This window comes from Rhinoraja longicauda, chromosome 2 (assembly GCF_053455715.1).
Source record: "Rhinoraja longicauda isolate Sanriku21f chromosome 2, sRhiLon1.1, whole genome shotgun sequence".
Taxonomy (NCBI): Eukaryota; Metazoa; Chordata; class Chondrichthyes; order Rajiformes; family Arhynchobatidae; genus Rhinoraja; species Rhinoraja longicauda.
This window is the reverse complement of record NC_135954.1, coordinates 33118478-33131196: the sequence shown is the minus strand read 5'-3', so window position 1 is coordinate 33131196 and position 12719 is coordinate 33118478. Positions and strand designations below refer to the sequence as shown.

General features: G+C 44.6%; 1 protein-coding gene across 3 annotated transcripts in view; it reads right to left on the bottom strand.

Annotated features, from left to right (window-relative positions):
• Positions 1-12719, bottom strand: part of rsu1 (Ras suppressor protein 1) — a 167241-nt gene that overhangs the window by 124854 nt on the left and 29668 nt on the right. For all 3 annotated transcript variants that reach the window (XM_078416664.1, XM_078416679.1, XM_078416671.1), the window contains exon 3: positions 10303-10353. In XM_078416664.1, the coding sequence (XP_078272790.1) occupies positions 10303-10353 (51 nt within the window). The remainder of the gene's footprint in view (positions 1-10302; positions 10354-12719) is intronic.

Here is a 12719-nt window from a genome sequence, read left to right as displayed (position 1 = left end):
CTGCATTTCACAGTTAATTATACATCCAGAAGGTGTGGCTGGATGGACAGAAAAGTGATGGGGAGATATGATAGTTTTGCTGTAATTGAAATCGCACATGGCAGATCAATGTGTCCCATTTTAGCTAGGAGTAGCTGCCAAGCAGAAACAAAGCCATGTTATCTTGCTTCTGTATCTTCACTTGTCCCTTATGTGAAGCAAGAAGTTTTGGAAGAATTCATAAGTTGACAGCTCAGACAAGTATGTGCTTTCCATAGCAATTATCATCTAATAAACTTGTAAGAGACAAATATGATAACCAATTAGACATTGTGATGTCAATATCAAGCTAAAGAACCGCCACCAAAGATTTGACTTTTAAAAATATTGACTCGTGGTTAAAAAATTGGACCATATAATCCTTGCAGCAATCTTACATAACTGTTCTACCAATAACCAGTCAATTATTGGGGATCATGGCATAGGTCACGAAACATTTCAGCGAGTGATTATTCAATTAAAAGGAGTTGGTATTACATTCAAGGATGGGATATTTTGAGAAAGGCTCGTTATAAGCCAAACAGCATCATGTAAAATAAGCGAGTTTTGAACAAAGTTGATCCTGGGGATTGCATAATGGCGGATAGAGGATTTCCCATTCAAGAAGACTTGATGTTTCGCCAAGCCTATTTAGAGATTTCCCCCTCCCAGTGGTGGTTATCAGCAAATGACCAGAGAAAAAGTACACAAAACCAAGAAGGTTGCCAATATCCACATTCATGTTGAACGGGCCTTCGGTCGTCTAAAGTAGTCTAATATCCTGAGAAACACTTTACCCATCACTTTAGTTCTGCATATTGATGATATTTTCACTATGCGTAGCATTATGTAATTTACTGCCTCCATTGGTGTGTAAATGAGATGTTGTTGCACTTGCAGATCATTTTGATCAGAAGTTCAACCAGATTTGATATGAACTGAAATCCAGAACTCAATCAGTAAATGTACAGAAGTTCATACAACTCTTAAATTTCTTTCATTTCATTTAATCATTTATCAACCATTGTTTCAATGTACATTAGCCATTAAGTTCACAAGCAACTCTGTTTATCCCAAATGACCTTTGACAAATCCCACGATTCCTTGCGTTTATTGAGATACCGAACTCGCTTACTGTACAAGTAAAGGAATACCCTCCATTTGGTTGTGCAAATTTATGCCCACTGTAGAATTTAGGCACACGAGTCAGGAGGGATAATCTCCGACAGATCCTCAACAGTAATGTCAAACTGTTCTATAGCAAATGAATTGTACATATAACAACTTTATCAGGTATTCCAAGGTGTTTCACAGCGGTGGATACAATTAAAAATACTGGCGATATTAAGTCACATTACTGTAAGCTTGATTAAGGAACTTGGATGGAGCGATGAAAACCAAATCAAGAGCACAACCCAACAGGTTCCTCGCCCAGAAACTGATGATGGTTTAGAACCAGAGCAAAAGGATTATTTTTTTAAAACATTGTACAGTGGCAGGCATGTGAATGTTAACTCTTTTTTTTTTGCACCAAAAAGCAAAGAAAGGAATAAAACTGCTAGAACTCCAAGAGTTAATAACACAGCAGCTGGTTTGAAATATTTCAGTATCAATTCTGTACTGACAGATCCATCACAGATTTCACAAAGGCACCCCGGGCTAAGCTGTCAAAGACTATTAATAGTAGAGTAAGCATTCAATATCACTAACTCACTTCATTTCTGGTGAGGAGCAATTATAAATAGAAGTGGTTCCAGCAAAAAAATATTACTATTACAGAAATTGGTCACTCCTGTGAACTATTTTTGCACCAGCATAAAAGCCACTAAACCACGTTTGGCACAACTGTAAGTGAAAGACTTACTATGATGTCCAGGAAAGGCCCACCGTGATGGATCACACATTAACCATTCTTGTTTAATACTGACCCTTCCGAGCCAAAGGGTGATGTGCTTCATCATCCAACAGGAGAGAACAGGTACTTTCAGTAAATCAGACCAAACAGATGCCAACAAACTGCATCTCCATTTTTATTTTGCTTCCTCCTCACAATGAAAATTAACAGCAAAGAAAGACAAATTGACTTAAAAAGATAAAAGTGCTGGAGTAACTCAGGGGTTCAGGCAGCATCTCTGATGAACATGGATAGGTGGCATTTTGGGTCACGACCCTTCTTTAGACTGGACACCAAAAATCAGCATTTTGTGGAGTTTTTTTGTAAACCAGCATCTGCAATTCCTCTTGTCTATAGATTGGTTTAAACCTGGCCACTTTCAATTCACCAAGATAATTTTAAATGTAGCGTCAACAATGGGCAGTCCCCTCACCAAGGACTAAGCAGGAGATTCAACAGGAACCTTGTGTGTGGGGAGGTTGGGAAGATAAAAAAGAGGGGAAGATGAGCGCTGTTGCAGGATTATGTGGGCTTCACCCTTGATCACCATTAGCTTGATGTGATCTGGCCTTGAGGTGTTGAGTTGGCTGGTGCAAGCAGTGTAGCAGACCAGGGCTGTGGGGCTCAGCGCTGCACTGAGACAGGGTCGGCAAGAGCATTGGTTAGGACTGGTCACTCCAGCAGACCACCCTGACACTTTGTACTCCCTCGTCACATGCTGGATGTGATGCAACCAACCATCTTCCCTCGTCCTTTCACTCTACACTCTTCCCCAGCCCAGGGATTCCTCAAAAGCAACACTATCAATGGCAACTACTGGCCATTGTGCAATAATGCCAGAGTTTTGCATCACGAATGCCATCAATAACAAATTTCTGTTTCTAATGCTATAATGACCCCTTTTGTGTCAATCGCATCCACGTTTATCACGGGGAACACATACCTATGGCTAAAGTAATCAGTGTCATCTATTCACAGCTCATAATGTGATATCCTCTACAGTGGAAAGACCCAACACAATCTGGGTGACTATTCCGATTGTAAATAGCCCCAAACTTCTGAAGGGCTGCCAGATTATTTTGCTAATCCACTCCACTCTTGTTGCCCTCTTGGTCACCTATAGATTAAATGGAATTCAACTAAGCAGAGTGCTGGTTTTGGTACTTAAGCAATATTGTTATGCCTATTTTCACCCCAAGTGAGATTGGTCACCTGCCGTTTGTCATCATCCCGACAATCGTTTAGACTCAGAATCAGAGTCCTACAGCATGGAAAGAGGCCCTTCAACCCAACTTGCCCACACCAGCCAACATGTCCCATCTACATTAGTTCCACCTGGTTGCATTTGGCCCATATCCCTCTACAACTGTCCTATTCATGTATCTGTCTAAATGTTTCTTGAACATTGCGATAGTACCTGCCTCAACTACCTCCTCAGGCAGCTTGTTCCATACACCAACCACACTTTGTCTGTAAAAGTTATCACTCAGATTTATTTTCAGTCAGAGTTGTGAATCTGTGGAATTTTTTCAGTCAGAGAGTTGCGAATCTGTGGAATTCTCTGCCTCAGAAGGCAGTGGAGGCCAATTCTCCAAATGCATTCAAGAGAGAGCTGGATAGAGCTCAAGGATAGCGGAGTTCCTGCCTTCTCCCCATACCCCCTCACTCCGCTATCCTTAAGAGCTCTATCCAGCTCTCTCTTGAAAGCATCCAACGAACTGGCCTCCACTGCCTTCTGAGGCAGAGAATTCCACACCTTCACCACTCTGACTGAAAAAGTTCTTCCTCATCTCTGTTCTAAATGGCCTACCCCTTATTCTTAAATTGTGGCCCCTTGTTCTGGACTCCCCCAACATTGGGAACATGTTTCCTGCCTCTAATGTGTCCAATCCCCTAATTATCTTATATGTTTCAATAAGATCCCCCCTCATCCTTCTAAATTCCAGTGTATACAAGCCCAATCGCTCCAGCCTTTCAACATACGACAGTCCCGCCATTCCGGGAATTAACCTAGTGAACCTACGCTGCACGCCCTCCATAGCAAGAATATCCTTCCTCAAATTTGGAGACCAAAACTGCACACAGTACTCCAGGTGCGGTATCACCAGGGCCCGGTACAACTGTAGAAGGACCTCTTTGCTCCTATACTCAACTCCTCTTGTTACGAAGGCCAACATTCCATTGGCTTTCTTCACTGCTTGCTGTACCTGCATGCTTCCTTTCATTGACTGATGCACTAGGACACCCAGATCTCGTTGAACTCCCCCTCTTCCTAACTTGACACCATTCAGATAATAATCTGCCTTTCTTGTAGTGGGCCAAGTAGGCCAAAATAACGACAAGTAGGCAAGGTTAACGAAAGCGTGTTTACTGTATCTCTGGAACTCCAAAAGGGGATGAGAGTCATGCGGTCCTTGACCTTTATACTCCCGGCCGAAGTCCGCCTCCTTGGCTCGACCCATTCCCGTGCCGAGGGGTCGTGAGTGGTATGGCCCGACCCTCGGGAGCCGCCACAGGACCCCCCCCCAGAACCAGAGGCACGAAGCGCACCGGTGGTCGCACTAGTCGACCGAACCGTGTACGGTACCCGTCCGACGGGGGGTCTGGCGGGGGCTCAGCTGAAGGGACAACCGGGGGAGCTGGCGGGGGCAGAGAAGGGGGTACAAATACCGGTCGAGATGAGGGGATCGGCGGGTGCGGTGTTGGAGGCACTTGTAAAGGGGGGCGCCCGCGCGGCCGAGGCTGTGCAACCCGCACCGGCTGGTCAATGTCCAAGTGCGCTGGCTTGAGGCGATTAATTGACACGGCCTCCGGTCGGCCCCCCATGTCCAACACAAAAGTTGTCTCACCGTGCTTCAGCACCTTGAAAGGGCCCTCATAAGGTCTCTGAAGCTGTGCTCGATGGGCGTCGCGGCGGAGAAAAACGTAGGCACAATCTCGAAGGGCCAATGGGACGTGCGGGTGGAACGTCCCATGGTGAGACGTAGGGACGGGTGCCAGTTTTCCCACTCGCTCACGAAGGCGCTGTAGGGTGGACGAGGACGGTTCCTGCTGCCCCGGCGATGAGGGCACGAACTCCCCGGGCACGGTGAGCGGCGACCCGTAGACGAGCTCGGCTGATGACGTTGCGAGGTCCTCCTTGGGTGCCGTCCGGATGCCTAATAAGACCCACGGCAGTGCGTCCATCCAATCGGGGCCGGAGAGTCGTGCCTTCAACGCAGCCTTGAACTCTCAGCCCCAATGGAGCGACAATTTTGTGCGACGTGTCATTGGGCCAACCACGCCCCATCGTGCCTGCTGCCTGGCGCAGGCGGATTTTCGATGTAATCCACGGGTTGGCTCACCCATCCATTCGGACGACAGTCGCACTGGTGGCCACACGGTTCATGTGGCACGGTCTCCGCAAGCAGGTTGGCAATTGGGCCCGCACCTGCGTCGCGTGCCAGACGGCGAAGATCCAGCGCCACGTCCGGGCGCCTCTCCAGCAAATCGGTCTGCCAAACCGCCGATTTGACCACCTGCACGTGGACATTGTGGGTCCCCTCCCGACTTCGAGGGGCATTACTCACCTCCTCACGGTGGTTGACAGGTTCACCCGGTGGCCAGAGGCCATACCATTGACCGACACGTCCACGGCCACGTGTGCTCGAGCGTTGGCTGCAAATTGGATCGCACGCTTTGGGGTGCCAGTGGACCTTACATCAGACCGGGGACCACAGTTCACCTCTGAGTTGTGGTCAGCCATGGCTGAGCTGTTAGGGGTTCGGCTTCACCACACCACGGCCTACCATCCGCAGGCTAACGGCCTGGTGGAGAGGTTCCACCGGCACGTCGGGAGCCGCCACATTCTATTCTTACTTCCAAAGTGAATAACCTCACACTTATCTACATTAAACTGCATCTGCCATGTATCCGCCCACTCACACAACCTGTCCAAGTCACCCTGCAGCCTTATTGCATCTTCCTCACAATTCACACTACCCCCCAGCTTAGTATCATCTGCAAATTTGCTAATGGTACTTTTAATCCCTTCGCCTAAGTCATTAATGTATATCGTAAATAGCTGGGGTCCCAGCACCGAACCTTGCGGTACCCCACTGGTCACTGCCTGCCATTCCGAAAGGGACCCATTTATCCCCACTCTTTGCTTTCTGTCTGTCAACCAATTTTCTATCCATGTCAGTACCCTACCCCCAATACCATGTGCCCTAATCTTGCCCACTAATCTCCTATGTGGGACCTTGTCGAAGGCTTTCTGAAAGTCGAGGTACACCACATCCACTGACTCCCCCCTGTCAATTTTCCTAGTTACATCCTCAAAAAATTCCAGTAGATTTGTCAAGCATGATTTCCCCTTCGTAAATCCATGCTGACTCGGAATGATCCTGTTACTGCTAACCAAATGCTCAGCAATTTCGTCTTTTATAATTGACTCCAGCATCTTCCCCACCACTGATGTCAGACTAACTGGTCTATAATTACCCGTTTTCTCTCTCCCTCCTTTCTTAAAAAGTGGGATAACATTTGCTATCCTCCAATCCATAGGAACTGATCCTGAATCTATAGAACATTGAAAAATGATCTCCAATGCTTCCACTATTTCTAGAGCCACCTCCTTAAGTACCCTGGGATGCAGACCATCAGGCCCTGGGAATTTATCAGCCTTCAGTCCCATCAGTCTACCCAAAACCATTTCCTGCCTAATGTGGATTTCCTTCAGTTCCTCCATCACCCTAGGTTCTCCGGCCCCTAGAACATTTGGGAGATTGTGTGTATCTTCCTCAGTGAAGACAGATCCAAAGTAACGGTTTAACTCGTCTGCCATTTCTTTGTTCCCCATAATAAATTCCCCTGCTTTTGTCTTCAAGGGACCCACATTTGCCTTGACTATTTTTTTCCTCTTCACGTACCTAAAAAAACTTTTGCTATCCTCCTTTATATTATTGGCTAGTTTACCCTCGTACCTCATCTTTTCTCCCCGTATTGCCTTTTTAGTTAACTTTTGTTGCTCTTTAAAAGTCCCAATCCTCTGTCTTCCCACTCTTCTTTGCTATGTTATACTTCCTCTCCTTAATTTTTATGCTGTCCCTGACTTCCCTTGTCAGCCACAGGTGTCTCTTACTCCCCTTAGAGTCTTTCCACCTCTTTGGAATAAATTGATCCTGCAACCTCTGCATTATTCCCAGGAATACCTGCCATTGCTGTTCTACCATCTTCCCTGCTAGGGCCTCCTTCCAGTCAATTTTGGCCAGCTCCTGCCTCATGCCTCTGTAATCCCCTTTGCTATACTGTAATACTGACACTTCCGATTTTCCCTTCTGCCTTTCCATTTGCAGAGTAAAACTTATCATGTTGTGATCACTGCCTCCTAATGGCTCTTTTACCTCCAGTCCCCTTATCAGATCAGGATCATTACACAACACTAAATCCAGAATTGCCTTCTCCCTGGTAGGCTCCAGTACAAGCTGTTCTAAGAATCCATCTCGAAGGCACTCTACAAACTCTCTTTCCTGGGGTCCATTTCCAACTTGATTTTCCCAGTCTACCTGTATGTTGAAATCTCCCATAACCACCGTAGCATTACATTTTTGACACGCCAATTTTATCTCCTGATTCAACTTGCACCCTATGTTGAGGCTACTGTTTGGGGGCCTATAGATAACTCCCATTAGGGTCTTTTTACCCTTACAATTTCTCATTTCTATCCATACTGATTCAACATCTCCTGATTCTATGTCACCCTTTGCAAGGGAATGAATATCATTCCTTACCATCAGAGCAACCCCACCCCCTCTGCCCACCTGTCTGTCTTTTCTATACGTTGTGTACCCCTGAATATTCTGTTCCCAGCCCTGGTCCTCTTGTAGCCATGTCTCAGTGATCCCTACAACATCATACTTGCCCATGACTAACTGAGCCTCAAGCTCATCCACTTTATTTTTTATACTACGCGCATTTAAGTACAACACTTTAACTTCTGTATTTACCTCCCCTCTCACATCGGTCACAATTGGCCCTGCCCTTAATTTCTTTTCCCCTCTAGAACTTCTGTTCCCATTCTTCCGAGAGTCTTTTGCAATATCTCCTGTATTCCCTTTTACCTCATCTTCATATTCACAATTTGTTAACCCCTCCCCCCCACTACTTAGTTTAAAGCCACAGGTGTCACACTAGCAAACCTGCCTGCCAGAATGTTTGTCCCCCTGCTGTTAAGATGTAACCCGTCCCTTTTGTACAAGTCACCCCTAGCCCAGAAGAGATCCCAGTGGTCCAGAAATCTAAATCCCTGCTCTCTGCACCAGCCCCTCAGCCATAAATTCATACCCTCTATCTCTCTGTTCCTGGCCTCACCAGCACGAGGTACCGGTAGCAGTCCAGAGATAACCACCTTCGACGTCCTACTTCTCAGTGTTTTTCCCAACTCTCTAAACTCCCGCTGTAGCACCTCCTTCCTCTTCCGCCCGACGTCATTCGTGCCCACGTGCACAACGACTTCAGGTTGATCGCCTTCCCTCACTAGGAGAGAGGAGGATGATGGCAAAACTAACATCGCTGCTTTACAACGACTCCCACCCCATGCACTGAGTAGCTCCTTCAGTGACAGACTCCTTCACCCCAAGTGCGTGAAGGAGAGATATAGGAGGTCCGTCCTTCCCGCTGCTGTGAGACTGCACAACCAGCAGTGCTCCCAGCAGGCGAGTCAACAATAACAGCTAAGAACACACAGAAAACTGATGACAATTTATGTATCTTTTATTTATAATGAATGATCTCTTACTATCCACTTTGCTGCCGTAACACTGTAAATTTCCCCGGTGTGGGACGAATAAAGGAATATATTATTAATATGCACAATAATCATTTTGTGGTAATGACCACACTTTTAAAAAATACTAATAAAAGCATTATTGTTGCCATTAAAGAACATTTCAACTTGTTGCTTTCCAAGATCGTATAGCCCATCCCAACCCCCTTCCCGACGAAGCATTCATCAATAAAGACCACTTAACTTTAAAAATATACATATTAAACACACAGGATCTATATTTTTCTTTCCAGTGGTTTGCCTTGTAACTTCTACCAAACATGAACGTTTTGTCCTGCATTTGAATGACTGCACTCATTAATCGATGATCAACCCGTCACCTATCAGTCAAGACCTGCTGCTTCACAATCCTCTGACTGAATCACAAATAGTACAGAATGTCACCGTACATCAGGTCAAAAAGCTTGACTAGCGTGTTTGCATAGCACTTCTTACATTTTATCCCATCACACCTTTACCCCCTCCCCAATTAAAAAGAAAATATTTAATTTAAATCCGCGATATTATTTATAAGCAGCATCAAATCTTAGCACAGGATCAACATCACCCACACCTTTTTGTTCAGGTAAGGAAATCATGAAGTGAGAGACGAGAAAGGGGAGAGTTTCTTCATGGCACTAAAGTTTGGCTCAATCAGTGCCAAACTCTCAATTACCACACCTCAAGTGGACATGTCAAAGACTAGAGAGTATAGCTTTGTCAGAGGGGTAAAGTTTAAAGCAGATGGGTAGAATAGAAAGTAGGGTGCGTGGAACACGCTGCCAGGCATGCTGGTGGAAATGGATACAATAGCAGTGTTTAAGACTGTTAAATAGGCATATGGATACACAGGGAATGAGAGATATGATCACGTACAGGTAGATGTGAAGTTCAGGTTAGCATGGACATTGTGGGCCGAATGGCCTGTTTGTGTTATACTGTTCTATGTTCTGAACTCGGAGACCAAAGCTAGCCCACCAAAAATTGCAATTGGTTTTCAATAAAAACGCTTCCTATATAATATTATGTTATTTTCCCAATTATTTCATATTTTTCCATGTCAGAGTTCTACAGCACAGAATAAGCCCATAGACCCTCCATTGCATCCATCCAAACTACACCCCTTTACTCACATTGGGACCATGGCTTTGTATGCCTTTCCAAATTCCTGCCTTAATGCTTCCAAAAAACAGCAAATGTCTCACTCCACTAAATCTATGCCCTCATCTTAGGTACCCTGCTGAAGGAAAAAGATCCTTGCTACCCTACCTTATCTATTCCTCCCCACCTCTGATTTTGTACAGAATGCCTTATAATAGTCACTGTTACTGTTGGGTGCTATGATATGCGATTCCTGACACTATCAGCCCCACTCCCATTGCCAGGGACCCAAGCCCAATTCTCTGGCAGACTGCTTTAGGAGAAGGGTTGGCACTTGGTTTGCATCTTTCTATCCTGTGCATTATCTTAAGATATTGAAGGATGTGACTCATCCAGAACTTGGACACTCCCATTTGAAAACTAGCAGTACATGTTATGCAAACACAACAGCAGTCACTTAAAATTAGCATTCAAGTTTACTTACTTGTTAACTTGTTATGACTCAGCACCAGTTGGGTTATATTGGATAGAGTAACTGCAACAGAATAAAAATAAAATGTAATACAAGTTGAAGTCATTACATCAATTTCAGTCTTGTATAGAATCAATTCATAGCATTTTAGTTGTTATGAAAAAATGATCTTTCACCTCCTAACAGGGATTTCGATGGGGAAAAGGGGACTTCACTTTAATTGACAGGAATTCATTTTGTATCAATGTGATTAAATTAAAATACTCAAACTCACAGCAATACATTACCTGAAGCTAAAGACTGTGAATCTTGGCAAATTAAAAAAAACACAAATTGCTGTTGCCAATGCCTTTTTGGAGTCAGAGTGATACCGCATGGAAACAGGCTCTTCAGCCCAACTTGTCCACGCGTCCAACATGCACCATCTACACTAGTCCCATCTGCCTGCTTTTGGCCCATATCCCTCGAAACCTATCCTATCCATGTACCCATCTAAATGTTTCTTAAACATTGCGATAGCACTTGCCTCAACTACCTCCTCCGGCAACTCATTCCATATACCCACCACTTGTGGGAAGACGATAGGCCGAATGGCCTACTTCTGCTCCCATGACTTATGAACGATCCTTTATGTAAAAAAGTCACTTCTCGGGTTCCTATTAAATCTTACCGCCCTCACCTTAAAACTATGTCCTCTGCTTCTCAATTCTCCTACTCTGGGCAAAAGACTGCGTTTAATAACTTGCATCCAGTCATCCTTGCAACTGCAGGGATATAATAGCTATTCTATACTGAATTAGAAATATTCTATACAATTATGCAAATAATATTTACATATTTATAAGCATAATAATTATGCAATGAATGAGACTGAATTACTACATGGGAAAGGAATAGGGAACATGGAAGTGATGACTAAGCCATTACTTTCCAAAACTGAACAAGTTGGGGCAAATCATATTCAAGGATACAGTACCAGAGGGCTGTAGTACAGACCAGAATCAACCATATCAGAGCCACAATACCTTGGATCAGTATAAGGACTAAACAGTAAACCTGTCTGGCATAAGATCTTGGGCAAGTCCTAGTTTCCTTCAATTAAACTTTAGCACTATCTCTCCATCGCAATCTGTATCACACCCCCACTATATTTTGTGGGGCATCATAAACTCCACTCTGTAACGCCACCTCCCTCCTCAGCCACAAACAAAATCATACTGTGCACATACTTCGCACAAGGTTGGCACAGAATCTCCAACAACAAGATGCTACATGCACAATAGAGGTGCTCGCAAGAGATGGCGTGGGGTTGCCTTTTTGATTTAGGGAGAACATTACGACAGTTTTGGAGAAGATATATTTGGAGGATTATCTCAGAACAGAAATAAGAGATGATCACTTTGATGGGAGCTATTAGAGCACCAGGCAATAATCATGGTAGCATTATCATCCTAGTGGTCAACATTGACCTAAACACAACATAAAAAGCCACCTAAAAGCTGTGATTACAGGAGAAGGTGACAGAATGGGTATAGAGAAGTGAATGGTTCACTTGTAGCTTCATTTTGTCAGGAGTGTGGTGGAATGTTCTCCACTTGCCTGAATGAGAGCAGTTCCAACAAGACTGTTTTTCATAGAGTCGAGGACGCCAAGGAATGATGTGATTAATGTTTTAACAATGATGAGGCATTCGACTACATGAGGAATACTCAAACTGCCAAAAGCATGCAAGTCTACAGATTTGCACTAGAAAATGGGATCAGTATCGATGGATATTCAATGGATCAAGGGGTCTGTTTCTGTGCTGTTTGATTCTGTAGCCTATTAAAAATTCCATGATTTTCAGGCAATGAAGCTTGTTTGATTGGTACCAAATCCACTCTCTTATATATTCATGACTGACACACTGTAGACAGAGTTTATCAGCTACAAAGTGAACAACAGTTGCCTACCAAGGCTACTCTGACAATACCTCCCTGAAGGGCCTGTCCCACTTAGGCGATTTTAAGGCGACTGCTGCTGACTAGGCTGTCGTCGACAGTTCGCCGGGGTGTCACAGGCATGATCGTGAGTAGTCTTCAAAGAATCGTAGTGGATCTCGGCGCGTCGCTGAGAAATTTTCCGGATAGAAATTTCTATTGGCTTGTCGCCAGGTATCATTGCTTATTGCGGGTGCTGTCGCATGCTGTCCCCAGGTTTGCTAGGTTGTCACAGATGCATTTAGAAACACGTAATATTAAATTAAGTAAAGTCATTTGACGATACTATAAAACACTTGTGTTTAACCAATTTATTTACTGTCAGGCCATTTGACAGGTAGATTGAAGGCGACAGTGACGGTCAGGTAAGCGTGGGAATTTTGCGATGTTTATGGCCATCAGCGATTACTTTTAAAGTAGGCTCCCAACCCAGATATGCAACCCAGAAAC